Below are 23,541 nucleotides of genomic sequence, written 5' to 3' on the forward strand. Positions count from 1 at the left end.
TGTTTTGGGATTCCTACTCCCAAAAGTAAATGCTTTACTAACATTAGCTTAGTTCTCTGCACCCATGAAGTAGGTATCAACTACTCCAGAGAAATTATATGACTAATGGATCTCTCAACTAACCATTGGTAGAGACGGGTCATGAATTGAAATTTCAGGACATGCTACTTCCCTCTGGGACTAGTCCAGCAATCCATGTAGGACAAAATCCACATGCACACACCCAACCGTGGTCTTACCCTGGCCTTTGCAATCTGTGTTCTGCCATCCTACACCATTGCCCGTGGCCAGGGAGGGAGGGTTGAGTTGGCAAAGGAGGAAGGGGAACCTGGAGGCTGCTCTAAAAGAATACAACCCACCTACAGCATTGATGTGAATGCCTGGGCAAAGGCTCTGCAATTTCAGAAGAACTAGGCAGGGACTGGAAGCAGAAGAGGCTGTTAAAGGATACTCAAGGAGAGTTCTGAAGATCAAATTAAATATAAGAGATATTGGGTAAAGGAGAAGGCTGGGCTGCCAGCCTTGGAAGACTTGAAAGACTGGGAGGCAGGACTTCCCTAGGGTATATTTGCACCAATAAATACACTGAAATAATGTCGCTCACTTTGCCTACCTTTGGATGCTCTTAGCAACCCTCTAAAATTGTTAATATCATTCTTCCCATTTTACAGAAAAGAAAATCAAGGCAGAGAGTGGTTAAGTGACTTTCTCACAATCATCTAGCTAATAAACAGCGGTGCTAAGATTTGAAGCCAGGCAGATACCTGAACGCATACTGGTAACCATTGCACTCTAGTACTCTGGGAGGAGTAAATAGTTATTATTAATGTACACCAGGCACTGTACTGGGGGGAATTCTAAGGTTCAGGTCTCTAAGAAACATATTTCTAGATGCCAGGTGACAGGGCACAAACACACCGAACGTGAAATGCCAACAATATCAGTGATGCTATGGAATTAATTGTCAGGTGGGCTGTGTAGAGAGCACAGATCTGCATTCATACTATGCGTGAGTTGAGAAGTAGAGGCCAAGAACTGAAGCAGGATGGCAAAGACCACAAGACACCGTCTAGGAAGGAAGGGCGACCTGGGAACAGACAGTGAGGATGCCTGTGGAAGTGTTCCCAGACAGTAGGAGCAGAGAACTGTGGGACCACAGGGGAAGGAGGGATGATTAGGCAAAGGGATTAGAAAGCAGTCAGAGGATGGGAGGAGTACTAAGCAGGGGGTATGAGTTGAGCATCTGAATGCTGTGTGGGGGCAGTTGAAAGCTGTGATGACTCACTAGGATGCATCAGGGGTGTTGGAAGGTGGAGGCTGAAGGAACTCAGTGCTGGGGACCTCCCTGAGAAACTCGCTCCTTGTCCCTCCTGTAAGTGAGGGAGAGTTTTCACTAGGCAGGAACCTGGGCAAGGTGCTGGCAGCCTTGTGGAACACGGATTAGAGGGGTTTTTACGAAGTTGTAGGGTACATCTAGAGAGCTGGTCATCCCTCCAAGCCAGAGATGGAAAGGGCCTGAGCTAGACAAGTGGCAATAATGAGGAAACGAGGAGGCAGGACTGAGAAATATTATTATTTAGAAGGCAAAACAAGCGTCAAAATTCAGACAGCAAGATCAGGAATTTGAAACATACAAAAGACCAGTGTTCATCTCATCATACCTGCCATGACAATTTATAGAAGCCTTTGAAGACCAAGCTTACTGGACTTGGAATTTTATCCCCTCAATTTCACTTTGGGATTTGAAGATTTCCACAAACCTCCCCAGCTGCCATTTGATAGTTTATGATGCTACAAGGGCCTCTTATGAGGAGATCACTCTGAAATCCACAAAGCCTTGTATTCAGCTGTTTATTATGCTTTGTTGCTGCAAAGAAGAAGAAGGACCTACCTCCATGAGTGAGCTGCCTAATAGCTGTAAATGCAAAGGCTTTTTGCTATTATGAAATATAGATCGGGGTGTTATGAATGTCATCAGGATTTGCCGATTATAATTACTCCTTTCTCACCCACTGCAGAGGCGTGTCTGACAGAGGGTACAATTTGTTGCTTTGGCATGGGCTGCGCTCCAAGGCTGAGCCATTTTTAAGAGATGTTTGAGCTGATGAAAAGTGGATGAGGAATCTTTTCTCAAGGGTGCCTGCAGTGGGACCCCATGGAGAGCGTCATACGAGTTGACATGACTCAGGTTGGAGTCTGCAGCTCTCTCTGCTCTCCCTCCTCCTTGCTGCGTCAGCTCGCCTTCTCTTCCCTCCCAGCATGCTGACTTTCTTGGTCATTCCTTACTCATTTCCGGGCTTGATCAAGCATCATGTTCATTGACTATTTTTTAGTTTTCCCAGGGCCTTGGTCTCTGTGAGTGAAAGCAGAGCCTAAAAGGAAGAGGGATATGCCTAGAAAATGTCTTACCTTCTGTTCCTTTTTTCTGTCCTCCTCCACTTTGGAAGTTCACTCTCCACATTTCTGGATTTCTGCCAGGGCTTGAAGCTTATTTCTCTTACCCCTCCCTTCCCATGCCCTCGCTGCTGCAGTGGGTTCCTGTAGATCTGAAGACCCATCTGCCTCTTATCTCCCCAGCTCATGGTGGCCTAGGGCTTCCAAAGAGGTGAGAGGAAAGGAGAGCCATTCTAAGTGTCTGAAGTCGTATTCCAAGATTCCATGTTCACTAAGCCCTCAGGGGTTCTTAGTGAATAACTCTCTCCTTCTTGCCAAAGATAACTCTCTTCTGTCCTAACTTCTGATTAATTCTGCTGACCTCTTTCACACCACTCCACCCCAAACTCACACACATACACACACACCTGTGCACACACACATGCATGCATGCACACACCCATGTGCACCCACACATACACATACTCCTGCCTGCTCTCCCTGGCACTGAGATGATTTTGACAGGAGCAATAACTGGCTCCCTGGGACCACAGCAACCATCTCATCGCTCAAGAAGCTAAGCCCTCCTCTACTGTGGGTCAGCAGTTCTCTTATACAATAAGTGGAGATGTTTTCCTGTAGATTATTCATTCTCAATTCAAACTTGTTTATTTTGCTACTATCTTATCAGATGCAGCCCATTTTTTGGCATCTCCTACTTGGCTGTACAATAATCCTGTCATTTATCCAAATAGCATATAAAACTTTGAAATTATTTTAGCTTTCCTTCTTAACCTCCCTTATGCATCTTGTCAAAATTACCTTCCAAAAATTATCATAAATCCAGCCACTTCTACAGTCTCTATCATTACCCTCTGAGCTCTGTACAGCACTAAGCTCCATTAAGTTACCTCCTAACTTGTCTCCCTGATCCCCCTCTTGCTGCTTTTCTGTCTATTCTCCACAGATCACCAGAATTATTCTTTAAATGTAAATAAAAACTTCACCCTCCTGCCCCAACCCTTCTAGTGGAGTTCCACCACCCTTACAATAAAATTGAACATAAATTCTTACAAGATTCCATGGCTTCCCTTCCACTTCATCCCTTGTTTATTTGCCTCCAGCCATACTGAGCTTTTTGCTCTTTGGAAAGCATCCACACATCCTCTTGGTTCAGCACTTTTAGACATACTGTTCCTTTTGCTAGGAAAGCTCCCCTCACTATCTTTCACTCTACAGAGGAAGAATGCTTTGCATGCTTTGTTTCCTCTCTGCACTCAAGTCTCTGCTCTGGTCACCTCTTCAAAGAGGCCTTCACTCACCCCACCCCACTCCACCTAAAATATCACCATCTGCCCTGTTGTTTTCATCTTCCTACCTTAGTGTGTATTGCATTTCTCCCTTCTAGCATATGAGCTCCATGAAGGTAGAAGCTGTTGTATCTTCATTGCTGAGAGCAGGATCTAGGGTCCAGCACCAGGAAGGCCTCCTGGTCCAGGGAGGGCATTCACTGCCTCCATGTGCCCTCTGAGAAGCAGCATTTTCTCTGCAGAGCATGCAGATGAGGTTATCTGCACTTGGGAACCAATGAACAAACCAAAGCAAACTCTGTCCAGGGTCCTGAAAGCAAGAGCACGTCTCCAGCCTCAGTGGTGAAGAGCATATCTTCCGCCACCTGTGGACAAATGTTCACATTCTATGGGCCCAGATGGACATTTGCAGAGAGCAGCCCCCAAGCCTCCTTCCCACTCCACCTGTGCTGAGAACCTATGGCCCTGACCAATGGTAGAGGCTACTATGTAGGAAGTGCCTGTACTTAAGGGGCAAGGGTTTGGTGTTGTGAAAAGAATACCCAATTTCATGCACCAACGCCCAGGTTTTGTGTGACGATAACTTCTTCAAGTGTAGGGGTAGAAAAAGGTGATCACTAACATTATATTACATTCAAAAGGAAGAGAAATTAGCCTTAAACGTAGGGCTTTCACAAGTAGTACCTATCTATCCACCAGCCCTGCAAGGAAGGTAGACTCAAAGAGATTCAGTAACTCATCCAAAGCCACACAGTCTAAGTCCAATATTCCTTACCATACACTCTGAACTTAGCTACTGTTCTACCACAGAGAGTCAATTGATTTTGGGTGGGGCCAATCATTTGATGCTTTTTTAAGCTCCTAGATTATTTTCTAGTACAGCCAGAATAGAGAAATGTTCCACTACAGGCTGAAACCAAAAAGAAAGCTTGCTAATGTCACTTGGAAAGAATAATTTCCCTCCACATACCACCCCAACGTACATATATAGAAGCCACCCCATATGGGTGTTTCCCCTCTCCTCTCTCAACAAAGGACAGTGCTGTTGATCTGTCCTGAGATTTTGGCCTACATAAATTTCTGAAACCATATTCAAGGTGGTGGGGGTGTGCAGCAGGAACTAGCCACTTTCATATTTAGCTTGTCTCCCTGGAAAACCATAAGCTGTTACAAGGATTAAGATGATATTTATCATTATTGTTGCTACAATTTGAAAGTGGAGGAGGTCGCTGTTTGTACTTACATGGCTTCCTCCAGAGGGAATGCCAGAATTCTCAGGCAGTTCATTTAGTTTCCAAAATGACTAGTATTTCACAGATATCTGCTGTGTCCTCTCCTGTCCTGATTCCTGACTTCACGTTTCAGCCCTTCACAACATGTGGCTAGCACCACCGAGTTCTGGCTGCTCTGCTGAGGAGCAGGGCCACCATTCATCAGCCTCAGAAATCTGAGCTGCAAGCGTGGAACCATCTCACCACTCAAGCTGGTGCTCATGCTCCCGCAGGGTGATATAGGAGAGGCAGTGTGCTGTGAAGGCCAAGGGCCGGGCTATGGGCTGGCCCAGGGCTTGTGCTTCTTCACCAGCTCCCAGCCATGAAACCACAAACACTCTGCCTCCCCTTCTGAGTCTTGGTGCCCTCATCCATAATACATTTACAATACATACCTCACAGGCTTGTTGTTGTGAGGTTCAAACTAAATCCTTTATAAAATGTCCCTGAAACATTGTAGGTATCCAATAAATGTTGGCTATCTCCTCTTTAGTAGAAATCCGATTTCATGTGCACTCAGAACATTCTGTGAGAAAGTAAAACTGCTCTCTTTAACCTCAACTTTAAAACCTAGGGATGTATCTTCAAGTTTCCCCATTACCTAATGATGACTATTATATTTTTTACTCAATTTTGAAATGTACAAGTCATGTTCACATAGATCTTATCTCACTCTGACCTAAAATGCTCCTATAAAATTGACAGAACAAGTTTAATCATTTTTATTTTATAGAATCAGGAACTGAAGTTCATAGAGATTAACATGCACTTTCTACAAGGACACACCCACTATGGGAACCCAGGTTTCTTGCAGCAAATCTGATGTTCCTCTCAAAGGCCATCTAGGTTTCACCTTGGCTGTTGCTATCTAGCCAACCCCTGACCCCACTGCCCCATGTCCAAAGTATCTTGTACTTATTCTTTCATGGTACTTATTGTACTATATTGCAGGGCTTCTCAAGCCTGACTGTCCAACAGAATTGTGTGAGACCTTTTGTAAAATATAATGGCTTTAGGGCCTCATGTGATTTAGGTCCCACCTCCTTAATCAGACATCTATTTTTTTAAAAGAGTTCTCCAGGTGACTCTGATGCACAGAATCATGCTTACTAGAGCATAAACTCTACAATGGTAGAAATCAAATCTATTTTGTTCATCATTAGGATTCTGAATCCTTGAACAATATCTGGCAATACTATTAAATAATATATTATGGTCAATAACATTTATTGAGCATTTACTGTATGCCAGACACTGTGATAAGTAATGTATGTGCCTTTGTTTCTGTTAATGCTGCCAATCATCCTATGAAGAATGAGTTATTGTCACCCTATTTAAAGAGTGGGTAACTGAGGTTTGGAGAGGAGCTTGGGAAACATTTAGTAAATACATCAATGACTATTAGCAGTACAATTCACGCTTCCTGCCTGTTTCTATGATAATAAATGGAATTCTCAAGAAAGTGATTGTAAAATATGTAATAAAAGACTCTGGTGGAGTCAGCTTTCAGGCACACATTAGTCATTGTCTCTAGAAAGTAGAGTGGTAAAGCAGGGCCTTGGGAGAGCTTGGGGGCAGCCAGCATGGCCCCAAGACACTATTTCCAAGTCCCACAAATAGCACATTTTAGTGGCTGGACCAATAGAAAATACACTGAGTTCCTCCTAGATCATTTAATATTATTGTTCAATTTAAATACTTTTAGCTTCAAGTAGCAGAACTGATGTGGCTGAAACAGATGGGGACTCATTTTTCTCATATAAGAAATCCTGAAATAGGTGGTCCTGATGCTGGCTTAGCCATTTAACAGCATCATTAAGTCCCCCAAATACCCAAAAGCCTCTCAGCTTTCTACTCTGCCACCTTCTCATTGTCGGCCATGTTTCTGTTCACTGTCTCACGATGGCCACAGCAGCTTCAAGCATTCCTTCACTTCACCTGCAAACACCTGAAAGCAGAAAGGGAAGGGCAAACTCATGCATGTACCTCTCTCCTTTTTCAAAGGGGAAAAATGTCTCCCAGAAGTCACCTAGCAGACTCCCTCTTCCTCCTGGTAGTCGGTCACATAGTCACAGTTAGCCCAAAAGCAGTCCAGGGAAGCAAGCGATGGGCATGGTGGCATGGCGTTGTCTTCTCTCCCATGAGAGGTAGGACTTATCAGGAAGACAGAGGAGAGAGAAAAATGGTTGCTTCTTAGGCAATGTATTGTCTCAGCCTCAAATAAATTTTATTTAAAGTACTGCTAAATAAACTAGATTCGCCTTTAGAATATATTCAAAATCTGTTTGGTCCTATGATACAAATCCAATGTTGTTGAAGAAAGGGGCGTGTCAGCTCCAGAGATCTCTAGACGACTGCATTATGGACAGTTAAAGACTTTAGCAACAACAGGCATGTGATGATGGCTAATGCTCTCCTCTCCTGTTTTCAGGTCAACAGCGACCTCATTTACATTACAGCTAAGAAAGATGGCACTCATGTGGTGGAAAATGTGGATGCCACCCACATTGGGAAATTAATTGTGACCAAACAAATTGGAGGAGATGGCATGATGGATATTACTGATACTTACAAATTCCAAGAAGGTAATTTACTACCACTGAATGAAGATTTATTTGCCCAAGTCCACTTAGTACTTATTCATTGTCACTCAGAGATGAGTTCCAGAGAGCGCACTGGCATTTGCAGCATTTGGTAGCAACAGCAGAAGTATAAACTTTCATGCGTGAAAGACACATCACATATGTAATTTTTCATTGTAGTTTTCTTTGCTAGCTTGCTTTGGGTAGGATTCTCATTCACATGGCTTGTGAAATGATTTGATTTAAAGTCATATCTATTTTAACAGAATATAGAATGTGTTCTTGCTCATAAGAACCTTAATTTTAAATAATCCTATTAGAAAACACTGTGTAACTAACATAATTTTAGTTCAATAATAGAAATGAAAATAACAACTTCACATTTGTTTAGTACTTTACCGGTTATTTTCATATACATTGTTCCATTACATTATCATGGAATACTACAAAGTAGATAATACAATATTAATAGGACAATATAATCTCTCTAACTCAGGACAATTAGGCCGAAGGCCAGTTTCAATTATAAAATAATGTCATGGTGGGTTTTTGTTGACTTTTATTGCATAGAATGTTTCAAATGGCACTACTGAGTTTAATTCTATCTCAATCAATGCTTAGTGTCCACTCTATGCCTGTAATTGGTTTGGTGCTGGAGATCCCAGCAGTAAGCAGGACCCAGTTCCTGTCCTGGTCTGAGTGATAGGATTATTGTGCAGAGGGGTCTTTGGAAACAAAAGGTAAGGACCTTTAGTCCAACTGTTTCAGAGAAAGAAAGACTTGAGAAGTGAAGACGTGGACCTCAGTTCAAGAAAGCTAAACAGATCAAAGTTACGAGGCGTGAAGCAGCCCTGTATGTTTAGGGTCCTGCAGGCTCAGAATGCCCAGTGACTGTAGACAAAGCTGCCCGAGGCCAGCAGTGGCCAGGAACTGGAGGACTGTGGGTGTCTTCATGGGGAACATGCAATATATTTTGCAAATGATTCACTGCCAGAGGTTCTTAGGAGTATTTACTTTAGTGAATGGTTAAAAATGACAAGTAGTTAGCATATACCTAAATATTCATTGGCATCCATGAAGTGTTAAGGAGTGCAGAATTTGTTTTAAATATTTTAGACAGTTGCCCTGCTCTTATTTACAAAAGTAATTTGCACTATAAAGAAGAAGCTTGCCGAATTGAGAACACTTGTGCATAGTCTCAGAAAGTCAGAATTTTTGTTATCTGAACTAGTGAATTTTCACTGTATTTTTGAAATGCTTCATTTTCCTTTTCTGTTGGTTATCATCCATTGCATAACACAGATACAAAGGTGTTTTTTTTTTTTTTTTTTTTTTTTGTCATTTGGATTTTTCCTTAAAGGAAAATTTAAAACAATATAAGTGTAAATAAAACAAAACAAACAAGAAATGCCCCTTTACTATAGTTATAAGCAAAAAAAGGTTTAGAAAACAAAAAAGAAAGTTCATAGAAAAGTTAGCTGCAACATCCACTCATTCGTACATTCGTCCACACGACAGCTGGCTCTTACCACCTGCCATCTTCCAGTGCTGTGTAGAGCTGGACACATGCACAGCCCTGCCTTCCCATGCAGCTGGGGAGAAAAGCAGAAGGCAGCCCTCACTGTGCTGGGTGAGAATTGCTCTGGCACAAGGTGGACAGGTGCTGCCGGGTGCAGAGAAGGGCTCCCAGCCAAGAATTGGCAGTCAGGGAAGGCCTCGTGGAGGAAGTTAGTGATGGGCTCACTAAGCCCAAAGGACACAGAAGAATTGGCAGATGAAGCTGGGGAAAGAGGTCCCCAGGAAAAGGCAGTAAGGCAGGGATTGGGGTGAGAACTCTCCTATTTGGAAGAAGACCTGATAGAGTAGCAAACAAAAGTTGCACCTACAGGCAGCTAGAGGCAGCAGGAAGCAAGCTGTCCACATGACGGATGTCTCGTGGAAACCATGGAGCTGAGCACAGCTGCCATCAGCTGTCAGCATGGAGGTGACAGTGAAGGCCAACTCAGGAATGGGACAGAATCAGATGCCATGAGAGGAAAGACCAAAACCCAGTCCACAAAACAGGAGTCAGGGGCTTGGCTCGGGGTGGATACCAAATTAAAACAAAATGTGTCCGCACTGCATGAGGAAGACATCTGAGGTCCAGGCCTCTGGAGTTTAGCAAGAAGGCAAGGCTGAGGGAGAGGGACAGTGTGGGGGTCTGGTCCAACTGGAAGAATCCCTAAATCCACACAGATGGTTGTAAGAGACAACTCATCCTGCTTCTGGGCTGGAGTTTGACCCCAAGTGGATAGTTCCTTAATCAAGGGTGGCATATACATTTCAAACTGGAACTTTGGAAATGACCAAGTAGAGTGTTGTTTTGAGAAGAACACCAAGACTGCATCTGAATATGGTGGGATAGAGGGATTCATAGCCGCCACTGGCCACTGGCATGCAGTGAGGACTCGTCATATCCGTGGCTCGGTGCTTCCCACCCTGATTCTCACCATCTGATTCTCACCCTGATTCTCACCGTTGAATCTCTTATAATTTCTCTGATCCATAAATGCTGAATGTAGACACCAAAACATGGAAATGAGTAGAATCACAGGAAACAAATTATTACTAGATTTAGGAATTAACTATTTTAATGAATTAAATCATGGAAAGATCATTTTCACTTCAACTTACTAAAGCTTATTATTAATTTTATAACTTTTTTCGAGATATACAATTAAGAAACGATAATACTTTGAAAACCAGAATTCTGAAGATTTCCCCTGTGGCAATATATCTTCTTTGATAACAATGTGTTGATCCCATTCCCTCTTTACTCCCAGGGTCACTGGTATTTCCACCTTTCCTTCTCTATTGTCTCCTTCCAATCAGCATTTAAGCAGGCTCAAATGTCTGCTGTGTTTTAAACAAAATTACAAAAATCTTTTTCACCAGTGTCTCTTCCTCCTCGCCTCCTTGCCGTCCTGGAGCGCTGCCTGGACTTGTGTCCTGCTGTGTTCCTTCTCCACTCCTTCCGCGCACACTCTGTCCTGATTTCTGTTACCAGCACATCCTGGAAGTTGTTCTCAAGGTTGCCAAGACCACCCAGTTGTCAGACTTCAGCTTACTTGACCTTCCTACACTTCCTGGTGCTGTTGTTCACTCCCTTTCCTTACAATTCTGTCTTCTCTTTGTTTCTACAACATTACTTTCTCCTGGTTCCACTCCCTCCTACCTGACCCTCTTTTCCCATCTCTTTTTGACTGTAAGCTTTCCCCTTTCTTCAGCCCCTTCCAATGCCACTTCATTCTAGGCTTCTATCCTTGAGCCCCATTCCTACCCACCTGAAGTTCTTCCCACATAGCTGGTGTTAATGTTCACGTATATACTGATCACCCCACATCTGCGTCTCCACCGGGACTTTACCTAAATGTCCCACAGAAACCTGACTTGGAACTTCCCAAACGACACCTCTCACTCCACTCAAATTTAGCTACTTAAGAATGAGTCAAGCAACACATCCTCGAAATGTCCCCTCTGAAATCGTTCTCAAATGCATCCCCTCCCCTCCAGCATCGTAGCCTGAAAATTAAACATTATCTGGTGTGTACAACTCTTAATATAGTGCCTGACACATAATAAGTGTCCAATAAAAGTTTCCCCTATTACTAGTAATTCTATTATTCCTGCCATACTACTCCTATTCATTTGGCCTATGATTAGTTTTCTCCTGGAAAAAATACTTGCACTAGCTTCCCAATTCCACCTTACTTTCTCAGGCCCTCCTTTCCTCAGTCTAGCCCTTGCCTTGCTGCCAAAGTAATATCTGAAATATAAACCTGGGCCTCTGCAGCTCGAAACCATTCTCAGCAAACTATCGCAAGAACAGAAAAACAAACACCGCAACACCGCATGTTCTCACTCATAGGTGGGACATAGGTGGGAATTGAACAATGAGATCACTTGGACACAGGACCACAGGACGGGGAACATCACACACCAGCGGTTGTGGGGTGGGGGGACGGGGGAGAGATAGCCTCAGGAGAAATGCCTAATGTAGATGATGAGTTAATGGGTGCAGCAAACCAACATGGCACATGTATACATATGTAGCAAACCTGCACGTTGTGCACATGGACCCTAGAACTTAAAGTATAATGAAAAAATTTTTTAAAACTCTATAAACGCATAGAAACAAAACAAAACAAACAAACAAAAAAACCTGAGCCTCTTCCAGCACTGCTTAAAACCCCCACCCCCTCTCTTCCTGTGGCCTCCCGGGCATCCAGTCCTAACTCACAAAGCCTCTTGCTAAGTGGCTTTTTGGCACCTGGTGACTGCACCTCCTGAGCATGCCCCCACAGGTATTATATGCAGAGGCCAGGCACCTGCTAGCAGTTCCTCCAACAAGCCAAGCCCCCCCTGCCTCCCAGGCCTTGCTGGGGCTCCAAAAACTCCGAGAAGCCTCCCACGCCCCTTCCGGCCCCATGCACTGCAGGCCAACCTTCATCCCAGCATCTGTGGTGAACACATCTGTGCTGGGATTGCTCCTCACTTGTTCCTTCTGCACCAGTGAGGGAAAGACTGTGTCTCTCCTCTGTGCCTAGTGCCTGGCACGGTGTTTGGAACATTATGGAGTTTCCAACAGCGTGAGATGATTTGGATGAATGGTTACTGGGGAGGCACTTTCACAGCTGGGCTTAGTTGAACATAAAATGTCCTAAACTGGACCATTATGAAGAGGAAAATTTTGTCTCTGGCTGAAAGCAAAGTGCTTCTCCAAACCTCAATCCTTCAGATCCTCTGTGCCAGGTTGGGTTTCAGGGCCTGGGGATGCAGAGGTGGACAAGCCATATCATGTCTCTGTTCTCATGGAGCTTGCATTCCAGCAGGGAAGATAACGTCACATAGTAACTAGTACTGTGACAAGGAAGAGGAAATAAAGCCAGGTATGTGTTAGGGAGAGCCGAGAGGACTAGAATTTGGGGACACATTACACAAGGTAAGATGGGGAGGACAGGGGAGGTGACAGTGGAGCTAAAGCCAGAACAATGAGAAGAAGCTTCGTCCAACGTAAAAGGGCTCTTTTATTACATCCTAGTTAATGGAAAGATATTTTTGACTTTGCACCCAGAGGCTGTAGAAGAATCTCAGAAAATAAAATCTGGCTTTGGATAAATCTTTCATAGCACTAAAATGTTGCCTGTGGCCCTGAATTATGTAAGATGCCAGAGCACAGAGCATAACTGTAGAGAAACAGGAATTACTCTGCCAGGCTCTGGGAAAGCCTGCAGTTGTTTTCTCCTCTCTGGGCCTGCGCTTCCTGGAACAGCCCCAGCCTGCCTCTGCCTGGCGGTCTCTGCTCACAGAGGCTGCTGCTTCCCCAGAAGGAAGCTCCAGGTTCCTCCACCCGTGGCAGGTCGTGAAGTTGCTAATAGCTGGCCTCAAGGCTTCTTCTCCCATTTCCCTCACCTTGGCCAGCTCAGCTCCTCTCTGATATGTTCCTGCTGCTCGAATTTGCCTCCTGCATTTTGCCTCAGTGCATATTTGGCCCTCATCCAAAGTGATCATCATTAATGCTCTCTTCTCATGGATCTATTGGCCAGATGATTTCTGCTAAAATATGTCACTGCACTTCCCTTGTCCTCACCCCTCCTTCCCTTTTTCTTATCTCCCTCCGAGTGCTCTAGCTGATGCTTGTCCTAGACGAACAGTTCCTGGCACATTCTTGCAGTCTTGACAATCAGGGAAATCGTTAATACACACACACACACACAAATACACATTCACATTTGTGTGCAATGCCTTCTGGCATTTTCTCTGTCTTCGTAGAGTAGCTTCCATGTATTATATATCTACTACCTCTAATTCACCTAATAAACCTAGGATGTAGACACGCTTATTTTACAAACAAGGAAAGTGATGGTAACAATAGTGTCTGTCTTGTAGAGTTGTTATGAGGATCAAATGACACAAGGCACAATAAGCACTTATCCCGGTGCTTGGCACACAGCTAGCCTTCAATGAGGGCTGTGATGATTCACTGACCTCGCAGTCACCATTGCATTTCATTATGAACTAGATAAAGTAGAAGAGAGTACCTTTAAACTAGCATAATTAGAAAAGGTAGGATTCTTATTTTAAAGTGATTTTTTCCACTAGCCATTCTAAAGCCTAGTTTTTACAAGCCAAGGAATTTTCCTTCATCTTCTCATCTCTATCCTTAGGGATGCACAAACACAAACCCAAAGGTATTTAGGATGGAAAAGTGAATAACGACAATCCCTCACATCTGCACGAGCCCTGTCCCCAAGGCAAAGTCGTTTGTCCAAGGCTCTGTAAGGACCATCCTCTCAGCTTCTCAGTGTCTGAGGCACAAGCTCCCTCTGCGGCCTGACTTGTATCTGTATTTTTTGCCTCCTCACTTAGACAAAGCTATGTTTTTCTTCTTCCAGAGCTTACTATCCTCCTCTTCCTCCCTTCATCTCCATCACAACCACTTTGGAAACCCTGCACAAAACATTTTCGTAAAAGCAGCACATACACCTCAAACTGCATTAGAACTTAGGTGCACCACCATATGTCAATAGATGTCCCTCAAAAAACTGACCTCAGTGTCAGATGAGTTTGGGAAACCTTGTGTAAAGAAAAGCAAAGAGGTGTCCTTGCTGCTGGGCTTCACTTAGAACCTCTAATCTGCTAATGAAGGTGGAGAACATCTCCAGGAGGCACTGGACAACTAGTGCCCCTCCAAAGGATCTGACCGAAGCACCTTGGGCAGGGTCGCCTTTTTAATGTCTTGCCAGAGCCCAGCATCCTTGGGGACTGGGGGATGCAAGTTTTGGTAAACAGTGATTTCTGCCTTCTGCCACAGCATGGGCGTTGGGGGCAATGGCAACTGAGTAAGATAGGGAAGAACAGGGCAGGAGCCCTCAAGGGTCAGTTCAGCAAAGAGCAAGTGGGACAGGCCCAAGTGGAAGGAGAGATGAGGAAGACAGGTCTTATTGGGAGAGGGGATTCACAAATCCAAGGGAAAAGTCACATTGCAGGAGGTGGAATGGCAGGAGGCAATTATTCCCAATTGTTAGAGGTCCCCAAATTCTAACCACATGGCTGGGACTAAGGAAGGCAAGCAAACTGACACCACAGTTTAAGAAGAGATAGACATTGCCAATTTTACCTCCCACCCCCTGAAATAGTGGCCCCAGAGAAACCCCTTTCTGGATAGATCACAACACTGTCACCTCCTAACTCGCAGTCTAGGCTGCTCACTGACTCTCTGGGAATCTGACATTGCAGAATTTATAACATAGGAATAATAATGGCACCTGCCTCCCGGGGAGGTCTGAAGCTGGTTTTATAGAAGCACCCCAATAAGTGCAGCACACAGGGCATCCATTAATGTGACTTTCTCTCTGGTGGATTGTATTTTTCCCTGTCATTGTCTCTGGATCTCCCCCAGGTCAAGAAGAAGAGAGATTGGCCCTAGAAACTGCCCTGATGTACGGAGCTAAAAAGCCCCTCAGCACAGAGGGTGTCGTGAAATCGAGGTCCAAAGTTGACATGGACTTTGAAGTGGAAAATGCCGTGCTGGGAAAAGACCTCAAGCTCACCATCACCTTCCGGAACAACAGCCACAACCATTACACCATCACAGCTTATCTCTCAGCCAACATCACCTTCTACACCGGGGTCTCGAAGGCAGAATTCAAGAAGGAGACGTTCGACGTGACGCTGGAGCCCTTGTCCTGTAAGCTAACAATGGTGTGGTTCTCTTTGAGACTTGCTGTCAGGCCCCTGTCTTGCTAGGTGTGAATGCCCTTTATAGCTTCATATCAAAGTTAAAGTTCCCCCAATATTTCAGAAGTGTGAGCCTCACAGGGAGAACTCACTTATTCTGCAAAAACCTCCACTTTTTTTTTTTTTTTTTGAGATGGAATCTCGCTCTGACACCCAGGCTGGAGTGCGATGGTGTGGTCTCGGCTCACTGCAACCTTCACCTCCCGGGTTCAAGTAATTCTCGTATCTCAGCCTCCCAAGTAACTGGGATTACAGGCACGTGCCACTATGCCCAGCAATTTTTTGTATTTTTGGTAGAGACAGGGTTTCACTATGTTGGCCAGGCTGATCTCAAACTCCTGACCTCAGGTGATCCGCCCACCTCGGCCTGCCAAAGTGCTGGGATTACAGGCATCAGCCACCACACTCGGCCCAAAAGCCTCCACTTTCATCTTCACATCTCATGCACAGAAGTGAGCACTGAAATTTGCAAAGCCTAGAGCCCCTGGGTCGTGAGAATTAAATGTAACTTCTTGCTATTCAAAGTGTGGTGCATGAGCCAGCTGCATCAGCATCTGGCTTTTTTTTCTTTTTAATCCTAAATCTCATGTCCCACCCCACACCTTCTGAATCAAAAACCATGTTTTGACAAGATCCCAAGGGGACTGGAGTGTACAGGAGAGTTTGTGGAGCACGGATCTAAATGATCCATCTCAGAAACAGGCCCTCTGCTGATGCCTCTCTCCCAAGATAGTGAAGTCTTTCGGGGGCCGTCCAGAATGAATGGTGTGCTTTGCTTTCCCATTCAAAAGGCAGGAAGATCTACACGCTGCACACAGGCTGCTTCTTAAAAATGCTGTCGCCTGTAATCCCAGCACTTTGGGAGGCCAAGGTTGGCAGATCATCTGAGGTCAGGAGTTCGAGACCAGCCTGGCCAACATGGTGAAACCCCATCTCTGCTAAAACAAAAATTAGCCAGGCATGGTGGCGGGCACCTGTAGTCTCAGCTACTCGGGAGACTGAGGCAGGAGAATTGCTTGAACCCGGGAGGCCAAGGTTACAGTGAGCCAAGATCGTGCCACTGCACTCCAGCCCGGGTGACAGACCAAGACTCCATATCAAAAAGAAAAAAAAAAAAAAGGAGGCTGGAGACAAATAAATGTCATCTAGGAGGGGCCTATGAAGGGGTTTTCTGCCTCTGCCATCTCTTGTGGGGCCTCTTTCTCGTCCTTGCATACACATCCTTCCAAGCATTTTCTTCACTATAAAAACAGAATATTTTAAGAAGATCAGGGTCCACATGCTGCAGCTTACCTTGGAGATTACAATCTCAAAAAAATCACATTTCCTAGGAAGTTCATATTTGGTGGACACAATAGTTGACCACACGATGGACAACACGAGTCAATTGGAAGAAACTGGTCTCCAGGCAGAGCATGAGTTAGAGCAGGTTGCAAAGGACCTCGACACTTTGGGGCACCAAGTTCTGTTGGCCTGACGTGTGGCACTGAAAAGAAAAGTGTACAAATAACAATTTTGACAAAGCAAAAGCGAGCAAAACTAATACACTTCCCTGGGATGGCCAAGCCACAAGTCTCAATTGCTCTCAAGCTCTTTGGATTTTAAAGTGGCTGTCACAGATCATGGTACCCTTGCTGAGGTTTCAGAAAATATTCCCAGAAAAATGAGAAGCTGTTTTTAAAAATCCTGATTCCAAGGAACTTACTCAAATTTGAAGGAAGCAAATCTCCCTAGCTTCAGTAATAGAACTAACAATTAAGAAATCACTATAGTGGGGCCAGGCGTGGTGGCTCATGCCTGTAATCCCAGCACTTTGGGAGGCTGAGGCAGGGGAATCACCTGAGGTCAGGAGCTCGAAACCAGCCTGGCCAGCGTGGTGAAACCTCATCTCTACTAAAAATACAAAAAATCATCCAGGCGTGGTGGCAGGTGCCTGTAATCCCAGCTACTTGGGAGGCTAAGACAGGAGAATCATCTGAACTCAGGAGGTAGAGGTTGCAGTGAACCAAGATCGTGCCACTGCACTCCAGCCTGGGGGACAGAGCGAGACTTCATCTCAAAAAAAAAAAAAAAAACACAAAGTCACTATAGTGTTTTTTTGTTTGTTTTTTGAAACTGAAAGATTTGGCACTTTTCTTATTCCTAGGGTAGTAAAGGTAATTTTCATGGGAAAGAATGGTCAGTGTGAAGGACTGAAGAGGACAACAGTCATGGGGATTGTTTAAAACAGGCAGCCATATTTGATTTCAGAGAGTTTTGCAAATAGAGAATTCTGGATGTAAGCGATGACTGTGTAACCTACCAGCTGTGTTTCCTGACCAAGTTACTTAAGCACTCTGAGCTCTCTCCCCTCATCTGCAAAGGGGAACAATAGCATGCACACCACAGAGTTCTTGATTCATTCCCCAAACCTTTATTTAGTGCTTGCAAGTCCGGGTTCTGTTTTATGCTGGAGACAGCAATGCCTATTCTTACTGAATTTGTGATCTCATGGGGAACCAAACAAACAAGTAAATCTATAGTATAGTTATATGGGTAATAGAAAAATATAAAGCAGGTTAAGGAAAACAGGGAGTATTTGTGGAGGTGGTCAGAAAAAATAAAAACCTCTGTAATAGGGTGACATTTAACAGAGACCTGACTGAAGGTCAGAAGAAGAAACCATATGTGCAAAGGCCCTGGGGCCAGAGCATGTCTGATGTGTTCAGTGAGAAGGAAGGAGCCAGAATCAGGAACAAAGGTGGCAAGGAGGCAGTGCTGGATGCAGACCATATAAAGAATTGTAGGCCTTTATAAGGTCTTTGGTTTTTATTTTCAGTGAGCTGAGGGCCTTTAGAGAGTTTTGAGCAGAAATGTGGCATAATCTAACTTTGGTTTTGAAAAGACCACTGGCTTCTGTGTTGAAAAGACCACTGGCTACTGTGTTGAGAAGACACTAAAGAGGAAGTAGGGCTGAAGGTTAGAGACTGGTAGGATGTTTCTGCAGTCACTCCACTGAGAGGTGCTGATACTAGTGATGGAAGCAGTGAGAACTAGTCCCATCCGGGCATGTGCTAAAGGTGGAGCCCGCCTGATTGGCTGATGGACTGGATATATGGTATTAGAGAAGGAGGGTGTGGAGGAAACCAGATGAGTAATAAATGTGAAACGTTTGGCACATGGTAGACTCTCAGTAAATGGTAACTTCCAACATGTTTACATTTGGGGAAACTGAAGCTGGAAAGATGAGTCGATGTGTTCAAGCCCCTAAACAGCAATGAGAGGCAAAGCAGGTAATAGAGTAGACAAATAATAGCAGTGACAGTGAGCCAGTTCAGTGTAAACTTGGCCCCAAGTGGGCCAGTTCCCTTCCTTGTGCCCCCATTACCTGGAGTCTAGCACAGATCCTTAGACAAAGAACCAAATGTCAGCCCTTTTCCCACCTCCCAGGTGTCCTGTCTCGTAATCTCCTTCCCCTTCCCTCTCTAATCCAATTAAAGAATGAGCTTGTATGGGTGAGCAGAATGATATCATTCTCTCAGTCACTGACCTAGGGACAGCTGACCAAACCTCCACCTGAGTCCATGGGAACACATCTCCCACTCACTTGGCCAGCCCCAGCTTGTCCTGAATAACTTGAAGGGAACTGGGGACTCTTTGTTCCTTTGCCCTGCAGGCAGGTGGCATTAACTGTGAGCAATAAATTGTGTACTGAAATATAAATTAAATTGCAGTATATTGCAAAAAGCCACATAACTTTAGGCCTTGATCAAGCATTCTTAGATGCCCCTGTTGCAAAGAAAGTTTTCCAAGTAGAATGGGAGGCATACTTTCCAGATTGATGATTAAAGGGAATGCGTGTGCTAGAATCAGCTTGGGAGATCTGAATAACTTAAACCTCTCCATACCTTCAAAGGTGCTATCATTTCCACTTGGCTATATTTAGTTTTCTTTGCTTTTTGGAAAAGAGATGAGGCAGCTCCAGTCTGTGTCTCCCTTGGCTTTCCCCAGACACCGTAAATGATATTGGCAGCATCCCAGCCCCACCGCTCATAGTGCGAAAACCTATTCCTCCTTCTCTTGCCACGTTTAATCAACTTTATCTAGAACAATTTCTTGTGCAGTGGCAAAACACAGCACTTACATAACATACTATTTCAGAAGCACTGTTCTCTTGGGCTCTGAAGCACAGCCTGGTTTCTTTAGTGCTATGATTTAGGGAGTGTTCTACCTCAGAGAAGAGAGGGTCCTGATACCGAGATTATAAAGATAGCAAGAGCCTCTGTAAAGAAGTCATATCCCACTAGCCAAAAGAAAACCAGTGGTCAAACACAGTCCTCTAGAAATAGCCAGAGGAAGTCATTTTATTATTGTTATTACTGGAGGTAGCTAGAGGCAAAATGCAGGTTCTTCGAGGCCTTCCACCTTGCCATTTCATCCATTCTATCTAGAGACATGACCGGCTATTTATGCTCATCTGAGGCTGTAACCAATAGAAGGCCAGAACCTCACTCATCTAGACTACTAATCGCAAGGTGAGCCACGGAGGAAGCAGGGTCCAGGCTTAGGTCCAAAGACAGCAATAAGAGCCGGTCATTCCAAACGGCAGGACCTGGAGGCCAAGGTCAAGGCAAGGTCATAGCTTTAAAGAGCTAAATAGAACAGCTCTGCTCCAGAAATCAAGCCAACAAAGCTAGCTCTTTAGTGCTTGCCTAAAATAGACCAATACATTCTGATAATCCACCTGCTGTATGCAGGGTTGCTTGGTTTCAGCACCATTGACATTATGGGCTGGAGACTTTGTTGTGGCACTATCCTGTGCATTGTAGATGTTTAGCAGCACTTTGGGCCCCTATCCACCAGATTCCAGTAGTAACTCACCCTCCACCCCAGTTGTGACAATCAGAAAGGTCTCCAGACATTGCCAAATGTTCCCTGGGGGTAACATTGCCCCCTATTGACAACTGCTAGTCTACGATGACCAACCTTTCTAGTTTTGCAGGGATTGATGGGGTTCCCAGGATGCAGGCCTTTCAATTTAAAATCCAGGTAGTCCTCAGTCCACCCTAACTCTGGCCCTAACTTACCCCTTCTGCTGTTAGAACCTCCCATCTCTCAGAGCATCTCACACTTGAATAGGCATTGTCTGGGGTCTTATTCAAATGCAGATCCTGACTTCAGTGGTGCAGTAAGCAGTCAGAGAACCTGCATCTGTAACAAGCTCCCAGGTGGAGGAACAGCAGAGACCTAGACTGGAAAGCCATCTCTTCCACTGGAACCCAGGCTGTCTGCAGGGCTGATGCTACAAGGATGCCCCTGGTTGTTGGAGGGGCCCTTCTCAACCCTGGCTGCACATCAGAGTCAACTGCAGAGCTTTTAAAAATACAGGTGTCTGGGTCCTCCAAGGCTCTGATTTAATTGGCCTGGAATGAGATCCAGTTTGGTAGGTCTTTAAGGTCCCCAGGTGATTGTAATATAGAGCCAAGACTGAGGACTCTTCAATCTGAAGTCTTGGAAGCAGGCACAGCACTTATGCATCTGGAAAGAGACTTCCAAATAGAAGTGCTGCCCAAGGCAGAGGCCTTCCCAGCCTCTTGGTCTTCAAGGTCCAGAGCCAGTTGCTGCAGATCCAGCACAGGTGTGAGAGTTCCTCTATAGATGATGGGCATGGCTCAATGCACCCACACCTTCGATCCAGCGGGGAGTGAGGGGCCCTGCTCTCTGCTCTGGTGCATGCGCATCCACAGGCACTCCACGCTCCTGCAAACTGCTGTTCAGTACAGCAGACTAAAATGTATTACCCTCTGCACTCGAATTGTTGGCCATGAAGCTGTTTCCTTCAATAAGTTCCACAGAAAGGAGAAGTCTTTGGCAAAAGCCAGAAATTGAGAATGAAAGCAGTAAAGACATTCCATTCTGTGGAGGTTCATACAGTTTGTTCCCTGTGGCTGGGGATGGAGGAATGAGTCACCCATTCACCTGCGGGGTCTGCCAGCTGTCAGCACATGCAGGCTTCTGGCTCCGACCGGGTAGCAGCGAGTGCACACCTGGGCTCAGCCTACAGAGAAACCCATTGCTCTCTAGCATCCTGGACAGTGGGAAATGGGAGTTAGAGAGAGAAAGTGAGCCAGAGCCACAAGATAGAACTCACCATCCTCAGCCCAGACGGTAATTGGAGGGGAGCCAGGACCACTCCCCATCCTCCAAATGTCATTCTCATTGGCTTGTCCCCAGGACCTAGAAATCTGACATCAGCAACTGGTTTCCACTGAGAGAACAATCGTTTGGCACAGAGGTCTTCTAAATCACAAACAGAGGTTTGGAGATAGTTGAATGCCTTTGGTAGAAACTGGTTTCAACAGCTTCCTTCTCTTAAATAGAAAAATCATGATATCAGATTGGAGAGAAAATGTGGAGTGCTACAATGTTTATGTAGTTGACAATTTTGTCTGAGTGTGGCCCATGGACTAGGTGAGACACTTCTTATTCAACAAGGGGATCACGTGTGGAATGGGGACCTTGGACTTCCGCACCCCACGTGTTCCATTTTGGGATGATCCCGGCCCAAATCAAAGCCACCGTTAAAACCCCTTGATCCTTCCTTGCCACATCTTTTCCATGGCATTTCTTTTACAACAGCAAAAGAACTGTTTGGAAGGTTTGACACATTTTCTCCAGTAAGACTTCAGTGAATATTAAATTTCTAGCACATTCTTTACCTAAGAAGCAGGACAGCTTTTCCCCAATTGACTCTTCGTTCCACTTGCCCCTCACCTTTGCTGTGTTCCTGGTGGCTTCCAGGCTAATGTGGGAAGGATGGGGAAACTTGGGGAAAAGTAAAGCAGATGCTGTCTCAAGTCTTGATGCCAGGCCCGTGTGTGTTTTCTCCTGCCAGTCAAGAAAGAGGCAGTACTGATCCAAGCCGGCGAGTACATGGGTCAGCTGCTGGAACAGGCGTCCCTGCACTTCTTTGTCACAGCTCGCGTCAATGAGACCAGGGATGTTCTGGCTAAGCAGAAGTCCACCGTGCTGACCATCCCTGAGCTCATCATCAAGGTCAGTCTTAGCGTCTCATCCTGGAACAGAGAGAAAGGCACGCAGACTTACTGTTCATGTGTGCATGTGTGTGCTTGTGTGTGTGTGTATGTGTGTGTGAATGAATGTCCTGCTCAAAACAAAACAAAAAAAATACCAGTGCTAGGATCCTCCTGTTCTTTGAAAGAAGTAAACTGCCCTATATATAGACACACATACATATAACACTTTTCTCTCCTCTCCAGATTTAAATATATAGATGTGGTTGCAGATATAAATATAACCTGTGGGTATAAACACACTTGTGGAGGAAGATAAAGATGTGTAATGGCTACAGATACTTAGAACTTTCATTGTCTCCAGAATAAAGTGGGTCAGGCATGCTATAAGAGGTAGATAAACTGCCTGCAACATTTTGGACAGTAATTTTGTTTATGGAGGTATAATTGTGGACAGTAGATTGCACAGATCAAAATAGACAGCTTGATGATGATTTTGTATGTGTGTGTGCCTTGCAACCATGAGCCAGATGAAGAAATGGAGGGTTTCAAACACCCCCAGAAAGTTCCCTCATGCCTTTTCTAGCCAATAACCCCCTGGACCATCACCAAGATAATAACTTTTCTGACTTCTATCACCGTAGGTTTTTTTGCCTGTTTGACCAGTAGTTTTCATGGTGCCTCTCCAGTGATCACTAGAAATCTCTGCCCAAGTGGCTCAAGAGACTTGGCAGAGGAAGGCCGAGGGTGCATGAGAGTGGGAGACAAATGTGGGAGCCCACGTGCTCCTACTTCTCGGACCCACTGCTGTAGTTTCTGGGGGTTCTGTGGTTAAATCCATAAGACACCTTCCTGCCCTTGAAGCAGGAACCCAGGCCTCTGGCAGGGACCCTGAGAAGTGACATCTCATGCAGCCCTTATCCAGGGCATAGAGCCCTTCCCTAGTTTCCACAGAACAATCTTCTTGAAGTGATTAAGAGCAATTAGCACAGATCCTGCTAAACTACATTGCTCTAAGGTGGTAGATAAATCAAAGCTTTATAAAGTTGATCATATTTTAATGGTCCTAGAGGTGGGCAGGGTGAGGGTAGTCCTTGCTTCTCATGAATCCTTTGCTGTGAATCATTTGGAAAGCTAATGGCTGCTGTGCAGCATTCAGAATGGCAGTGTTCCTTGGGTAACTACTGGGCTCCGGACACTGTTTTTAAAGCAC

At 44.9% G+C, this 23,541-nt stretch overlaps 1 protein-coding gene across 1 annotated transcript in view; it reads left to right on the forward strand.

Annotated features, from left to right (window-relative positions):
• The window catches only part of F13A1 (coagulation factor XIII A chain), a 170,215-nt gene that overhangs the window by 110,901 nt on the left and 35,773 nt on the right, over positions 1 to 23,541 (forward strand). Inside the window, exons 11-13 of the mRNA XM_023221138.2 lie at positions 7,386 to 7,539; positions 14,978 to 15,265; positions 22,190 to 22,350. Of these exons, the coding sequence (XP_023076906.1) occupies positions 7,386 to 7,539; positions 14,978 to 15,265; positions 22,190 to 22,350 (603 nt within the window). The remainder of the gene's footprint in view (positions 1 to 7,385; positions 7,540 to 14,977; positions 15,266 to 22,189; positions 22,351 to 23,541) is intronic.

Source organism: Piliocolobus tephrosceles, chromosome 5 (genome assembly GCF_002776525.5).
Source record: "Piliocolobus tephrosceles isolate RC106 chromosome 5, ASM277652v3, whole genome shotgun sequence".
NCBI classification, from domain to species: Eukaryota; Metazoa; Chordata; class Mammalia; order Primates; family Cercopithecidae; genus Piliocolobus; species Piliocolobus tephrosceles.